Genomic DNA, 17,184 nt, shown 5'->3' on the forward strand with positions numbered 1-17,184 from the left:
CGTGAGTTTACCAATACGTCATGGAGTTGTTTATCTTGGCCGAAAAACTTTGAAAACCACACACACACACAGTATAACATGATAAAAGCATGGCTGAGGTGAATCCTCCTAGTTTCCTTTCACACCCGCAGCTTCATCATATTTCTGCAGCACTTAGCTCTTTCCTTTGCCTCTGTTTACAGCTCACATCTACGGAAAAATGCCCAAAAAACACGTCATGTTTGGTTCTCTTTGTGCAGTTGGATCAAAGACAACAACCGTACTGTACGATTATGTCTTGAATTGCTCTTTTTGTGGACTCAACAGTTAGTTATGCAAAATAATGTCAAACTAGTATGAACAAAATCTTGAATTAATAATATATCAATTTAATTAATAATTTTAAGTTGTTTTTTTTAAAGAAATGTTTAGTTGTAGTGCAGTAAACAGATAAGAATGTTTAGACTTGATACCTGGTAAAGAATAATTTTTTTGTATCAAACATCATGATACTAATGCTGGTGTTGGTTTCAGCGTTAAAAATTCTGCACATCATGTTTGCGCTCTGAACAAAAAGCTCTCTGAAACAAAGTTTTGGCTATGAACTGTGGATTTTCTCTTCGCAAAAATATTCTTTCAGTCTGGTTAGCGCCTTTATCTTTTTAAGATTTTAAGATTTTATTTTATCTTTTTAAGATTTTAAATGCAAGATGGCATACTGTGCTAGCAGGCAAGGCTTTGCGCTTGAACTTTAATTTGCTTTAATTAAAAGAAAGATCTGCAGAAAAGATTGTTCATCATCTGTGTACTCTAATAAAAAAAAACGTTCTGCCGTAAGACATATTGCATCTTAGTTCAGTAGGCAGTGACATTCGGAAGCATGTGCTGTAGTTAGAGCGGCGAGGAAGCATGTTAAAGTTATACGTGAATACCAAATGACAAATTTTGGCTTGTGAAAGTCAATAAGAAATAGTGGTTTATGTTAAAGGTTTATGTTTTCTCTCTGGTTGTCGAACCCAATTGATCACTGGGCAACTACAACTTAAAAAAAAAAAAAAAAAAAAGGCCTGGAAATGAATCTGCTTGTCCCACACGAGTGATGATCTATTTAAGTCGATTGTCTTTTAAACAAACTGAAATATCTGTATGACTGCATCATAGTTATGGTAGGAGGATATAAGATCATCCACTTTGCAGCGTGGGAGTTTTACATTACAGCGTGGGTTGTTCATTGCTCTTTAGAGGAATAGCAAAAGTACATTCCAGTTGTATGGAGTTTGTGTTCTCTATCCGTTTTTTTCTCCACTGAGTTCTGGCAGATTTATACTAATACACTAAGCATCACTGCTGAAATCATCACTGTTCTGAAGTCATTTTCTGAAAAGTGATCCTGTACAGGCTCAAGACTACTGATGTGTGTGGATAAAGATTCATAACCCATGTGTTCAGGTTCTCATGGTCCTAACGTTAGGGAATATTTTGTGTTCTGTGTCAGTCTGTGTTTGTAATTAGCGCTGTTTGTGCTTGTGAGCATTCTCTATGAGATGGACATTAGATCTGTTCTGACTCACGCAGGCCATATGGGGGAATTTTAGTAAGATTGATGATAATGGAATTCATGCATGTTGTCATTGGTAGGAAAAGAAAGATAAGGGAACCTTTCAGGTTCTTATTTTCACCAGTTCTTATAACCTTTTTGTCTCAATTTCCAAATGTGGCTGGGAGGGTGTCAGTGAAAGTCAGTTGTGTCGGTTCTCTCTTCATGAATTCTTCCTAACATTTTATTTTTCTGACTTCTTTTTCAGGCCTTTCCATGCATATCGACAGGGATTTATGGTAAGCCCAGTTCTTTTATATGTATATGGATTTCTGGGAGGGGCAGTGTACAATAAGAGCGAGAGATAAGGATTTAAAAGAATAATCTGAAAAGTATTTGTTCTAAAAATGTAACCCATTATACTCCCATGAGCTATTGTAGGTCCAGACTTAAGACATTTCTCACTATCGTATTTGCATACCGTTCCTCTTAGCTTTGTCATTATTAAATAATTCTCTGTAGATGTGGAATAACATGCTTTAAAATGAGCAACTGGAAAATAAGCTGGAACTTAATTTTCAATTTCCAAAGTAAGGAGTCTTTGTGCTTTCATTAGATGGACACTCATTCAGTAAACACGCTCAGTGGAGAACAACACACTGAGTAATCTAGGGGTTCTATAGGTCATGGTGAAAAGTTCAGTTCATTGTACCATGAATGATCCATGTCTTAAACAAAAACATTAACGTTGATAGTTGAGTTTAATACATAATGAGCTACTCAACCTTTAACAAAATACTAGGCTATGATGCAACTTATTTTATTTTTTCTGCTACAGCTTTAGAAGGTCTTTGCTTGCATGGCTGATGAAAGCTTTTTGTCTTATTTCTCTGAAAGAATTTGTGTACTGGGCTTAATTTTCTGCTATTATTACTGAAGTACACTACAATTATTTCCTGAACTGAAATGTGTTTCTCCTTTTGATGAACTGAAATCAAATCAACCTGTGCAGGCAGTAGCCCAATTCTGCAAGAATTCTGCACATCTGGCAAAATTGGCTATTCTTACTGTACACTTGCTTTTGGGAGGCAGAAAAAAATCACATTTTTACACAGTCCTCACTCAAGCACATCAGTTTTGTATGTAACACACACGGTTTTAGTGCACAATGCAGCATAACTACCTCTGCAAACTCTAATAAACAATAAATTAAAATAAACTAAATTAAAATAAATAAAATTAAAAAATAACAAACTTTAATAAATGTTTACCCTGTGTAACTTAAAATAGATTAAAATCCCTATAAATAATTTCACTGAAACATACTTGCTCACTTGCTCTCAGCAGGTTTATAATTTTATAGTTTTTAGGTTTTGATGTCTAAGTTGATTGACGAAATCACATAGCAAAGCCCTCAGTTCTATTATATGGAACAACCTGAGGCAGGAGTAAATTGTTGATGTACTCAGACATTAGCAATATATAGGTTGATTGATGAAATCAGCTATGGCTGATATCAGACAAAATGACCGTCCAAGTGAAGAGAAAACCTAATAAGAAAAAAAAGGAAAGCTAATCAAATCACAAGTCAGCTCTAAAGTGGAGCGTAGGAGTGATCTACCTCAAAAAGCACTTACACAGCAGAATTATAGGAGCTAGACTGCAAAATACAAGCACCTTATCAGCAGCACAAAGTGCCTAAAAGCGACAGAAGCAAGTAGAGCGGACACTCTGGACATTGTGTCAGGATGCATCAGGAGAGTCACTGTAAACACACTCTATAAGGACAAATGAAAGCGTATCATTTAACATGCTCAAGAATCCAATTTCTGTCCGGTCATGCATGTTGTTTTGTGGACTAATATCACAGAACAGTCAATAGAAATGTGAAATGCACCACTGCAGGCATGGCAAAGCATATTTGAGAAAGAGGATGATGATGAAAAATCAGATTTCACCTTGTAACATACTTTGACATCTCAACTTTAAGAAATGATGAATATATATTTACAGATTTAAAATATACTAACATTTATTTTATTTTAATAGTACTGCATTTAATATTACACCTGTTCCTGTAGGGCCTCAGTGACAGAGAATATAGCTAAACAAACAGCATCATGAAGGTGCTGTCTTCATGAAGGTGCTATCAAGAGTCAGGGGTAAGGGATTGTCATTAAAGAAAAAAAAATCAAAAACATTCCTGTAGAGAGCCATTAAATCCATTATTAAAACCTGGACACAACCATGACCACCCACAGGCATGATGGAGACCCAGCAAACATGTGGGGAAAAGGTCTCTGATCTGGTGAGACCAAAACTGAACTAGGTTTGATGGAAACACAACACTTCTCATCACCATACGAACACTCTCCCCATGTTGAAGCATGCTGGTGGTAGCATCGTGTTGAGAGTTACCCTTGGCATCTTGGTTGTCTCTTGGTTGCCTCATTTTTTTGTAACCCACCCACCCAAACTTCAATATTATGAGCTATTCTGTGTTGATTCATGATATGTAATCCCAGATTCAGTTTGTAATCAGATACCAGCTGTCAAAATGTCTATGATGCTCCTGCACTGCAGGCAGTCGAGAAACAAGATGAAACATATTTCAGTTTAGGAGAGTTTATAGTTTTCAGAATTATACATAGTAGGAAATGTTCAACTTTAACCATGTGAATGGTTTTACCAGGCCACCACACATATGTAGTTAAAATACTATATATGTACTACATAGAATTTCTAGACTCCTTATAAATTTTGTCTCACGGGCAAGTCTTAGATAACCTGCTAAGTAAATACATCATCTATATATCAGTACAGAGGGGCTCAAAATTAATATTGTGATTGCCCTTATTAGCGCTAAGCAAAATATTGTGTATTTAGGTGTATGGACATTATCTCTTCCTATCATTACCGTCTTAATTCAGCTCTTGGCTCCACCAGTGGTACCTTAATCTTAACCATGTGGGTGTGTGTGCACGCGCATGTGTGAGGAAAAGAGAGAGTGTGTATCTGTCATGGGAGTGAAGAGCACATTTAATTCAGTTCACATGGCTGCAGAAGCACCAGCGAGCTCTTGACTTCAAAACATGCCTGCCGCTGCCACATTAAATGGCCTGCTCGATAAATAAACACGCTTATCTCCAGCCTCGGCTTGCTCCCCACATACACTCATTAATTGTTATAGTTGGAGAGTGAGTGCGCCGACAAAACCAACAAAAAAAAAAAAGCTCAGAGAGAGCAGGATGATCAAAGGCCTAATAACCTGGAATGCGTCCCTCTGGCACGCTTCCTCTCTAATCCTGATTCGTCTTCCCTCAGTCATCACCGGCTCTGTGGCGTACAAGGGGCTATGGAAAGATGAAAAGTCCTTATAGTATTCAAAGCTGGAAGTCGGGCGATTATTAGTAGGGAAATTTCATGCCATTTTTCTATTGCAGATAAGGATAACAGAGTAATCCAACCCCAAACCCACAGGTAACCAATTGTATGGTATGTTCTAGTGAGTCATATTTTAGTCAAGTACTTAAAACCCTTTTTTTTTTTTTTCTTTTTTCTTTTTTTTTTTTTTTTTTTTTAAATACAATATTTTCTCTTAGGCAAAGTAACAACAATGAATAAATGAATAAGTAAAATAAATAACATTGACTACTTCAGGACTGTCACAATAATGAAGGAAAAAGAAATACAGTTCACTTCCCCAGACACACTAACCATTAGCAGTAGCACTACACCCTGTAGTCATATCTAAAAAAGCACACAGAAGGAATTTCTTAAACAAATGACCAAGGAGGCAAATTTATCATAAACTTTAATGTTTCAGTACTTTTCTTCCTTCTCTCTACCAGTCGTCTTTTCTCTTTGCTGGTATTTAGCTCACTTTTACCTTTTTTTTACTCTGCATTACATCAAATTAGGATGAATCTTAATGGCTTCCAATTCACTATACAGAGTACAACATAATGACATTGTAGGTCTCATCCACTCGTTCTACTATGGCAATTGCAGAATACAAAAAGTGTTCAGCGTTTTTTTTGTTGATGTTGGTTTTTTTCTTTCTCTTTTTTTAAATTTTCCACTGGTGTAGTACATCATTCTAGTGTAAACACACTATTAGCACAGTTAGTACACTATTTGACTATTTGAGACACAGCTTGGGTATGAGGAGTGGAAGCCAGCAGCCATAAACAGCACCTTCTCTTTCTCCTCTCTCACACAGAGAGAGAGAGAGAGAGAGAGAGAGAGAGAGAGAGAAAGAGAGAGATGTCCCTGGTGACGGATGAGTCGGGGCCTGGGAGAAAAATGACTCCTCATTCGCCACTGGCAGTCCAATCCTTCAGTCCAGCCCATTAGCAGAGGTAGACTTTCTCCTAGCTTGGCTTTCAGGAGAGGTACCACCTATAAACAAACTAGGCCGGACGATATGATATGGATTATTAAGTATACTGTGTGAAAGCCATCCATCACAGCCCCGTGACCTGGGTTCAAATGGATTATTCCTTTCTGAGGTGGGAGACGTCTCTCAGTGTCTTACAAGATCAGTATTGATAGTCGGGCAGGAGTCGAAGCACAGATACAGCAAGGAGTCGTTTTGTCTTTCACTTCCTCCCCCTTTCTCCGCCACACACTCACTTCACCTCCCTCTCTCGGAGAAGGAGAAACGTACCACTACAATCTGAATTTAAATTGTGCAGAATTTTAAATTGTATCAGAATTTTATGCCGTTATTTTAAGTGAAGTTTTGTAGTTCTTCATAACACTGTATAACATAAAAGATAATCCTTTTTAGTGCTTTCTTTCTCTCACCGAAGGCCAGATGTCCTGTACGCTAGAGAGAGCTGTCAAAAATCTCAGGACAAAAGAGGAAATGCAAGTTCACTAACAAAGATGATGTGCAAATAAATGAAGATATTAAGACTGTTGTGTCAAAGCAAATAAACTGCATGAAGGGCATTAATACAGCTGATTGGTTTTAAAGAAATCATGGCCTTGTACATATATTCTGTTTTTCTTGTAGCTGACTTTGGCTATAACAATTGGAAAGTTATGAAATTTTAATTTTCCTCTTAAACTCTGTCTATGCCATGTGTTCAGGTCATACTAAAGCCAAATCACCATGTGGTATAAACTGTAGTGAAAAGTTCATTTGCTACTGCCAGCTCTCTCCCTCGCTCCCACGCTATTTATCTGTCCCTCGCGTTGACGGTGGCGTCGTTGTTGACACCGAGGCTTTAGCCCCTGTCTCTGTGTAAGGGAGATAGGAAGCAGTAAGCCAGGGATTCTCTCGTGTGTATGTCTATATACACTGCGCCGGGATGAGCCGGGTTGGTGTTGGTGATCCACCACTGGCTCCGTCACTGCAAGGGATTAGGAGCGGAGCCCTTTTAAAGGACCTTATCTCTCCACGGTGACTCCTCACTGGGTACGTGCTCGGCGAGGGCAAGCCAATAAAGTGTACGTTTTAGGGAATGGAGGGAAAGGACAGACACAGTGAAGGGAGATTATGGCCATTTTCAGGACAGAACCCAACAAATACGTTTGAGGTTTTAAAAAAAATGAGGCAGTGAGGTCAGTGCCAATATAAAGTGTTTACAAAGACCCTGAGCAGCTAGAGTGTGTTACACAGTACACTGATAATCTGATCATTATCTGATTTTTGCAGTTACCAGATTATTCAAGTGGTTGAGTCAACATGTTGCCATGCAATAGAGTTAAAGCTGCTACTGGATTGTAATAAATATAATAGAAATATAATAGTAAGATAAACTAGTGAAGAGCAAGACTTCTGTCTGCAAAATCATCTTTGTATTTGGATCTAATTACAGACAGAAGGGCACCATTATGTGCAATCTTCAAGCAGAAAAGGCTAATTTCATGAAATTTATACGAATTCTAATGAACAAGGGTAATTTTTAATTCAATTTGTTGTGAAAGTCGTTGAAAGGAAATGTGCTCACCCTTAATCCTGGCCTTAACCATCATATCCTTCCATATGATTTAAATCATTTTAAATTTTGAGAAAAGCTTCAGCAGTTAGGGAGAACAAAAAGAAACACAAGAAAGTGAACATGACTACGCTGATCCGTTGATAATGATTTGGAAATACTTACAGGCTAATGGATTAAAATGTTCCCAAAATCATTTTTCTTTTCGTTAAGTGGGGTCTGAGGTTATACTAATCAGTTGCCTATATGCAAGTTTTCAGTCAAGATTGTATCACAATGCTGTTGAATTCTCCAATCTGATTGGTCAGAAGATGTTTTTTTTTTTATGACAGCAGCTCTGACAGTAGCACTGGCTGTTTATATTAATGCACTTTTTCTAATGTGTTATTCATAAAATTCAGGAGGATGGTAACGGTAACTTCACTTCGTGTCGTCGATTATTTTCCTATATCAGTGCACCCTGTTGTGTTTTTGTTACTTAATGTAAATTATTCAAAACACAAACAAATCAGTTTCACCGTTTGCAAAAGCTTATTATGGAACTGAAATCGGACTGATTATCCAGTCTGTACACCATTTGCTTCAAATTATTGCCATGATATTTATTTTATTTAAGTAGTAACACATCAGCGTGCCAACACATGATGTTAATGGCTGTCAACAATTTATACTGCTATTGACTCGATTGTTATAGCCTTCTGTGTATCATAGATCATCCTCACCATCACATTCAGTCATCTACATCTCTCTCATCTGTCATCTACCCTGCTGTAACTTTCCATTTAAACTGAAATGGCAGGAAAGACAAAACAATTAAATATCCTTAGATTTAACCATAACATTTTCAAGTTTAGGATTCATGCACAAATAGTAATTTTCCTAATTTTCACATTCACTGTATCCCAAATTTTCTCAGGACAATCTTTGCCTTCCCAGAAGTCCCAGTTCGACTTGGCACCGAGTTCATTCCCAGGATATGAAATCTCGCTAAAGTTCTCGGGTGGCGTGTCATTCGGTAGACAGCCCCAGTAATTATTTAACAGCTTCTTCCAGCACTTCTGCCAAAGCCTCCTCGATCTGCTCCTGCAGAGAAAAGTGTCTCATAATCACACTGTCCCCCCTCTCCCTATCTCTAAGTCTGTCTCCTCTAACCTCTTTTTCCTCCATCTCTCTCTCTCTCCACTTGTAATGAAGTGCAGGAGGTTTAGGCGGGAAATGGCAGCGTTCCACAGGAGTGCTCACGCGTAGTGGACTTGCTTTAATTGCCAACCTTGCTAAAGCCAGATCTTAACACTTCTCCTGCTTTTCTAAATCTTTCTTTCAAGGGTTACATTTTGGTTTGTTGCCCAAACAAGATCGTGGTAGGTGTCCTTCAGTGCACAAGTTTCATGCACCCTTGGAAAGAATTCCAAGAATTCCATTGCTAGTAGGATGGCATTTGAATTTCAGCCACAGAAAAAAGAGCAACTCTGGTTTACATAAGGAATAAAGCGTGACAGGGTGAAAATCAACGCTAGCAATGTTATTTTATAAGTGAATGCACTTTATACTTTTTTTTTTACCCATTTGTAGTTACATTTAATGGTGTGGAACGTCCATGAATCAAGTCAGTTCCTGTTTTCACTTGTGTTATTACCAAGCTCTGATCTCAACTGTGTCCTACACTAGGTTTATATGACCTATTCCCTGCTCACAATTTACCAATTAAAAAAATAGCAATAAACGATTTAATTGTCCAGAACCAATAGCCTAAAAAATGCAAGAAAATGAACATGTACACCATTTCAGGTTTAAGTAAAGTAGTGGAGGGCTTAATATTATTTCCAGCTGCACTGAACTGTAGAACTGTATGCTGGCAGTGGCAGCCGCAGAAACTTAATGCAGGAATATATATGAAACCTAACACACTAAAAGTATTGTTGCTATAAATTCAATTTCCTTAAGGTATGCAAACTTTTGCACTTGTTTGTAAGGCCAGGAGGTCAGACTAATTGATTTTATAAGAGCACCTTGTGCAAAATTGAATTTGGACATGTGTGTCTAAGGAATCTTACTTTTCTCTCAATATATAAGTATAAAGTAGTATTGTACCATAGAAATGGTAAAGTATGGAATACATAGATATTAGGGCTTTTGGATATTCTTTAGTTATGATATTCCTGTTCTTTAAATAATGTTTTGAACCTAACAGTCTCATTTCAGTTCATGTGTAACAGATGAACAAAAGTTCCACTTATATTTCAAGTTCATGTGCTAAAGGCAGACTGAACGATGCATTTTCCTCTCACACACAAACACGTCAATTTCACTTGACACCAAGGCGTATTTTAGCTGTCGTACCCCTGCAGTGAGAAACAATTGGTTCCTGTGTTGGAGATGTAGGACGAACATGTTCATACAGGTTCGAGACAATAAAGAACGTTCGTTGACATCATCCCTCCTGGAGCGTCCCAAATTGTATGGTTTCACTAGACAGTATCAGAAATGAATATTGAAATGGTAGGAGTAGCGACAGAAATGCGTCCGTCTATGTCCTGGTGATTATGCACAGACATTTTGGCCTGGGGAATTCGTAATATGATACGTGATGATACGAGATGAACTCTGGCACCGCATCCAGCCTATCTCTCCCATTTTCTTCCTTATTAAAAAGTGATCCCCACTAAATATATTCCAAATCAATACCTTTGTGTTAACAGAGTGCTCACTTTCCCATCTTGGCCTGGGTTTCAATGATTAATATGGCACTTAGCCGCCCTATTCCTCGCGCTCCCCGGTCAATATGTCTTTACATTCTCGTTGTGATGGCGGACCCCAATGACAAACCTGGGCACCAGGACAGTCAAAGTGATCAACACGTTAAAGAGATCTGTAAATTTTTACGACTGCCCACATTCAGTGACAAATACCTCTAAAAATCCTAATGAGCCATGGTTGTAGACATTTGGCGGTGAGGAAGTGTGTATCCTGAGTGGCAACTTGCTGAATTATAGAGCAATTTTGCTTTCAAGCCCTGGGGGAAGTCAATTTTGGAGCGAATAAACACGATCAAAATCAATGAGGGATTGGTGTGCGCTTGTAGGAGTTGTTGAAAAGTGTGTCAGTTGAGGCAGGTGAATAGACATGGGGCTGTGTTTTCCTGTGGGATTTAAGCTGTAGACATTTTGTGTTGCATGGATTCAATCTCTCTGCATCTTCCCGACAGGTTTTCCCAATGAGCCGGCTGCTGACATCGCCCTGAACACCGTGAGGGACTGGCTGAAGGAGAACAAGGACAAGGTGAGAGCTGTTCAGTTCAGCTATGATCAATTATGCCTGTGGTACAGCTGAAAAATACAGTTGAATGGTATTATTCCCATTCTATCACACATGCCTCGTTTGACCAATTCGTTATGCGTATCCAATTAAAAGGCAATTTGATTTGAATCAGGACTTTAAATGGTCTGGTGGCTTTGCAAATTGGCCGGTGTTTCAAACAGCATGTCAAGGCAGGACACAAAAGAAAATGCACACATCATAATAAAATTCAAATTAATGGATTCATTAATTCAACGTAATGAATTCAGTGCAAATTAATTTGTGAGTTTTGCAATACTGTTGAATACACAACTGCACAATGTTACTGACTGACTGAGTCAATCAAGTATTATCATTTTGTCAATCCCATGCCCTACATTACCAACTTTTTTCTTCTTATTATTATTCTACTAATTCCCCACCAACCATGGACTCATGGTTCAAAGGTAAGTTGTGAGAATGTTATTAGGGAAAACACATTCTTTCTGCTGAGCTGTCTGTTCTTGGAAAATGTTTTGACAAGAATTAGTCCCATTATAAGTTGCGCAATCCTGTTAGTGCCTACTAGGCAATCATTGTGCGTTTACTACGCAGAGCAGAGGGTATGCCTGAATAAACTACATGCCAGTGTATTTTATTTCCCCTCATGAACATGGCCCTCCAAGTGGTAGCCAAGCAAAGTTGTGCCTTGTCGTGATCATTAAAGTCACAGCAACAGTGTGCATGGCCTATGGGTAGAACCAACAGATAGCTGAGGATTAATTATCCTGACTAATGACACACAGGCATCAGAGAGAGGAACTGCTGACAGATCCAGTGCCACATTTGCATTGCTTCTCCATCATTGGCTTTTTTTCTAGCAGAGGAATTGATCTCTGCTTTGGTATATGGCCTGTCAGTCAGCTTTCTGTAGGAGGACAGAGCAAGAGAAAGAACTCAGAAACTGGAGGTGGGCTGAAAGAAATGGGCCTTTGGGAAGTAAATTACGTTTTGTGTGGCAGGTTTTGTACAGGGTTGCATCAGTAAAGTCGTCTTTTTTCGAGTGAGAAAGCTCTGCAGCGGGTGAAGCAGGGATTGGCTGTAGAGAATGGGGCTTGTTGTCATTCAGTGAATTTAGCAGACAGGGTAGTCCCATTTCCTAATAACGGAATGAAAATCTGAAGTAAAGCAATTCTTCTTAAAAGCTTTGTGATAACAATCACAGTATTCACACAATAAAATACCATAATGAAATTGAAAAGTAATTGAATAGATGGTGTACTCTTTTTTCTAATAATACCTCAAGAACCAAAAAAAAGATCTATTGGAAATGGCTCAGTGACGCTTTTATTTTGATATGATTATTGTGACTGAGTGAGTGATACCATAAATATGAATGGAGCACCATACTAACACAAGGTAGAACCCCCGCTTTGCTCCCGGGACAGCCTCAGTTTTTCAGGGCACGGATTCCACAAGGTGTCACAAATATTTCTTTGAGATTCCGGCCCATGTTGACGTGATTGCCTTACATAATTGCTGCAGATTTGTCAGCTGCACTTTCATGCTGCAAATCCTCCATTCTGCCAGATTCCAGAGATATTGGATTCACATTTGGTGACTAGAGGCCACTGAAGTACACTGAACTCATTGTCATGTTCATGGAACCAGTTTGAGATGACTCATGCTTTGATATATGGCACATTATCATGCTGGAAGTAGCCACTATAAGACAGGTAAATTGTGGCCATAAAGGGATGCACATACTCAGATAGTCTGTGGTGTTCAAACAATGCTTGACTGGTATGAGAGGCCTAATGTGTGCAAAGAAAACATTTCCCACACCATTACACCGCCAGCAGCAGCGTGAAATGTAGACACAAGGTTGGATGGGAGCGTGGATTCATGCTGTTGATACAAAATTCATACACTGACATGTGCATGTTGTGATACAAATCAAGATTCCTCAGACCACGTGACGTTTTTCCAATCTTTAGTGGAACCTGCTGTGGTCTTCTGCTGTTGTAGCCCAGCACGTTTTGAAATGCTTTTCTGCTCAACACAGTTGTATAGAGTGATAATTTGAGTTACCGTAGCCTTCATGTTAGATCAAACAGTCTGGCCATTCTCCTTTCATCATTCACCTCTCATCAACAAGGCACAGAACTGCGGCTTACTGGATGTTTTTTTGTTATGTAAACTCGAGAGACTGCTTGTGTGTGAGATCAGCAGTTTCTGAAATACTCGAACTATGGTCAAAGTCACTGAGATCACTTTTTTCCCCCATTCTAATGTTGATGTGAACATGAAATGAGGCTCTTGACCTGTATCTGCATGATTTTATGCATTGCACTGTTGCCACATGATTGACTGATTGGGTAATAGCGTGTGTGAACAGGTGCACAGGTGGACTTAGGGTGTAACTGCATTACAGTGAATGTTACCTATATCCTAGTTTTCAGCACAGCGTGGTGTTTGTTAACAATTTACAGGCTCAGCTTAAATGGCTTTACACTACAGATCCAATGTCAGGTTTCACTTTGTGAAAATTTCTCTCAGCCTCACTTTTCCATAGTGCAACATTCATCATTTCTCTAATGCCAGTAATCTGGAGTAAGCTATTACTTCCTTATACAGGAAAAAATCTTTATCTCCCTGGCAAAAAAGTGAGATTTTCTAAGTTCACCCAATATCGGCATTTCATTTTGTACACTGTGCAGATTCCGTCTCTTGTGTGGGTGGCTGTAGTTCTGACTAATGAGCATGGATCTGATCCAGTCAGTAATTGTTCTGGGTAGAGAAAGTAACCCAAGTTCTGATGTGGTTGCATGTTTTCTAACATTTAACCCATATCTTATAACTTTCACTTTATCTCACTTTATCTGAATTTTATAGTGATGGGAATTTCACCAGCCTAAACCTTAATCAGGTTTACACTTGAAATAGCTCCAAGAAGTTCATGTCTGGGAGTTTAGCAAACATTTACCGAGTGAGAGTATTTATTGGATAACATGGGCAAGAAGAGTCCTTCTGGATCTCCGGGAGACTTTTTAGTATTCCTCTCACCTCTTTCATTCAGGGAGAGAGATTATGCGAATAGGCTGTCAGCTCGGCTCTGTAAGACTGCTTCTAAAATTGAAGCTGGCCTTGCCATTAGCTGTAGCATTTTATCTTAATGTGTTTGTGCTTATGGATAAAAAATGTTATAGAGCACATTTTTTGCATTCGTATGAATTCCTATAGCATGTGTTCAAAACTGCGCACACGTATTAAAAAAAAAAAAATTATGTACTTATTATTTCCATAACTGATCAGTGACTGGCTGTTTTTCTGCATGACTGAGCATCATGGGTTATAATTTTCAGGCTGCATGTTTATCTAGGTTGCATTTTGCCTTTTGGATCCACCACTAGCAATATTTTTTTGCATATATTTTTGTATCAATAGCTTGGGGAAATTATGAGCAATGAGTCTGGCACGAATCCAGCCAGCTATTGTTCTGGATCGAGAGAGCTTTAATTAGAACATGGGTTCTGCGGTAGGCAAGCAGTGGAGGCATACAAAAAAAAAGTGAACTGGTGAAATGAGGCTAGGCAAATCAAACCTTGTTTTGTTTTAGAATTTCAATGTGATTCACATTGGTTAAAGTGTTCTCTGGAGGAAAGTTGTACATCAATATCTATTTAAAAAACAAAACAAAAAAAAAACACCCTAACCGAAATCTGTCTTGTAGCAATATGGACACTGAAGATGCGTTTTTTTTTTTTTTTTTTTTTTTTTTAAGTGTAATACATTACAGTAAGGTAGGCTATGCCGCAGTAGCTCGCAGTGATGGTGATTGATGACCGAGTGTTAACATTAGCAGGCGGAGCACTGTGTTCTCCGTGCTGTGTATAAAAGGGCAATGAAGAGAATGAGAGATTTCTCTAAAGGGTGTAATTACATTGTCAAAATGGCTAACAAAACTCAAGCGCCATTTAAGGTATTTTGAGTTCACTGCTGTGTGATTCACTTACTTTATTTTAATTATATCACTGCCAGAGATCGAGGATGATAGCACCAAAATAGTCCTCACACCCATGTTGTTTAGTGTTCACCCTAACCTCTACAACCTTAGCCTACTTTTATATGTTTTTTTTCACTTACTTTATTTCTAGGCATATAACACTCTAATTACAGTGATACAAGCCATATGTTGCTCCTTCCTGGAAGCACAGTTCCACTCGGGATAGACTTAGCCAACTAAAATTGTTAAAACTGACTGTGTCCAAACTGCTTTGGAAAGAGGCCAAGCCAAATACAGTGCTGGACACTGGCTGGATATTTCTGACCACTAAACAATTCCTGAGTTATGAAACCAACAAAATGCCCACAAGTTAAATAGCGTTTAATACAACATGTTGTTTGTTTGTGTAAAATGAACTGGTAAAACTTACTAGATGTCTCATATCAGTTTAAAATGTTGTTAATTCACTTTATATGTGAGTCAGTTGCTCACTAAACATTAGTAACAAGTCATTTAGTAATTAGCTTAGGTGTAATGTTAACCGATAATACTGTTAACACTGGATTTATTAACACTTTATTATACTACAGCACTGCTGAATTCTCAATTCTGATTGGTCAGAAGTGGCTGATTCTTTTTCTAACAGCAGCTCCGACAGTAGTGCTGGCTCCTATTCACAGGTCACAGGTTTATATTAATGCTCTCTAATTCTATGTTATTGTTGCTGTTATTTAACAAAGAAAACCTATAATCCTTGATGTGGTAAAGCTTTCTGTAGAGAGATGTTTAACATTTTTGGAAGGAGTCTCCAGTATCAGTGCTTTGTCTTCAGAATAGATGACATTGTGCTTTCCGGTTTCTCAGTAACATCACAAATGAAGAACGACTATTTATAGATCCTGTAACATTTATAACTATAAAGTTATAACAGGAAGTAACTTCTTTCACGGACATTCCACAACAGTGTAAGTATAAACAGACAAAAAGTATGATGTGTCGTTCACCACCCTGTTGATGATTATTTTCCTGTAGCAGCTTTATTAATGAGTGTCCAGCATCATAGAAGGAAAAAAGCTTTTATTTACAGAACTGTCTCAATGTGTCCATCATTCTTCTCAATACACAAATTCCTTTGAGTAGAATATTTGGACTCGTTCTTCCTTGCTTACATACAGCATGGTGTGTAAAATATAAAAATATACATTAACCCTATGTTGCTTGACTTTTGGGACACCCTGTATTGTTTATATAGTCACTGACTAGCTCTACATTTCTAGCTAGCTTTTTGGTTCACTGGTGTTCTTGGAGCTTTTCTTCTTTCAAGAGTGTGTTTAGTACTAATGAAGTAAACTCAATTAATCAGTGCAGTCACAGGATTTACTGAGGTATAATCATAATAATAATAACAATAATAATAATAAACTATATCCTCCAGAAAGAAGCTGTGGCTTTGGTGCAGGGAAATAAGACACAACGAATCATCAGGCTATTTTCAACACTTCATTCTAAATAGGACCAATCAAGTCAGGCACCTGTCACAACTCTACACACGCGCATTCGCGCATTCACACACTCACACACACTAGCACTGTCACCACAAGTCTCCATATCACCTCTACTCAGAACACTAATGGGCCTTCTCACACTGCTATAGCTTTCACCATGGAGACAAAAGTTGAACTCATGTGAGCACACACACAATTGATGATTATTATTTAATAAAAGCTTATCATAATAGACCTTGGTCTTTTTTCCAAACCACAGACCATCACTCCAAACCACAGAGGTTTGTTCCAGATCTGCACACTAAATGGGCCTTAGTTTGCTGCTATTTATTTTGTGCTCCTCACTTCTAAAGTCTCACCAAAGCTCTAATACAAGCCATGAAATTCCCCCTGAAAAGCCATTTAGTAGCTGCACACTCCTCCTGCTGAAGGTGAAGCAGCCTGGCAGAAGCAGTGGTCAGAGCGAGCAGCTCTAGTTCTGTCATGATCTCTCACATCTGAAAGGATCAAAGCCTGGTGGTCACGCTTTCATCTGCACTTATGGCTTCGGACAACATGGTGCTCCATATTTCTAGCATGTTTTAAACTTTGTGTGACTGACTGTAGAAAACATGGACAAGCATGAAGCTTCTGCAGCAAATAGCACCATGGCCTTTTTTGAGACACTTGTGTTCAGGGTGTTCAGACTCACATGCTCAAGTTTAAAAGATTAATCATTACTGTTCAGATTTTGAGTGCTAAACCAAACAACAAAATCTGATATAATAACATACAAATGAGCAGTTCATTCACAAAAATTCAAATAAACATCTAATCAAGTCTGATGTATTAGTAATACACTGAGGTTGAAGTTTAAGGTTAAAGGCCAGTTTAGCGTTTGTACACTCTATAATTCGTATTTGTAATTTGGCTTGTGAGATCATGTGCAATATT

The 17,184-nt window shown here is 38.3% G+C and overlaps 1 protein-coding gene across 5 annotated transcripts in view; it reads left to right on the plus strand.

Annotated features, from left to right (window-relative positions):
- The window catches only part of macrod2 (mono-ADP ribosylhydrolase 2), a 549,845-nt gene that overhangs the window by 405,312 nt on the left and 127,349 nt on the right, over nucleotides 1–17,184 (plus strand). For all 5 annotated transcript variants that reach the window (XM_053233012.1, XM_034302907.2, XM_034302906.2 and 2 more), the window contains exons 7-8: nucleotides 1,785–1,815; nucleotides 10,670–10,743. In XM_053233012.1, coding sequence (XP_053088987.1) covers nucleotides 1,785–1,815; nucleotides 10,670–10,743 — 105 coding nt within the window. The remainder of the gene's footprint in view (nucleotides 1–1,784; nucleotides 1,816–10,669; nucleotides 10,744–17,184) is intronic.

Source organism: Pangasianodon hypophthalmus, chromosome 3 (assembly GCF_027358585.1).
Source record: "Pangasianodon hypophthalmus isolate fPanHyp1 chromosome 3, fPanHyp1.pri, whole genome shotgun sequence".
NCBI classification, from domain to species: Eukaryota; Metazoa; Chordata; class Actinopteri; order Siluriformes; family Pangasiidae; genus Pangasianodon; species Pangasianodon hypophthalmus.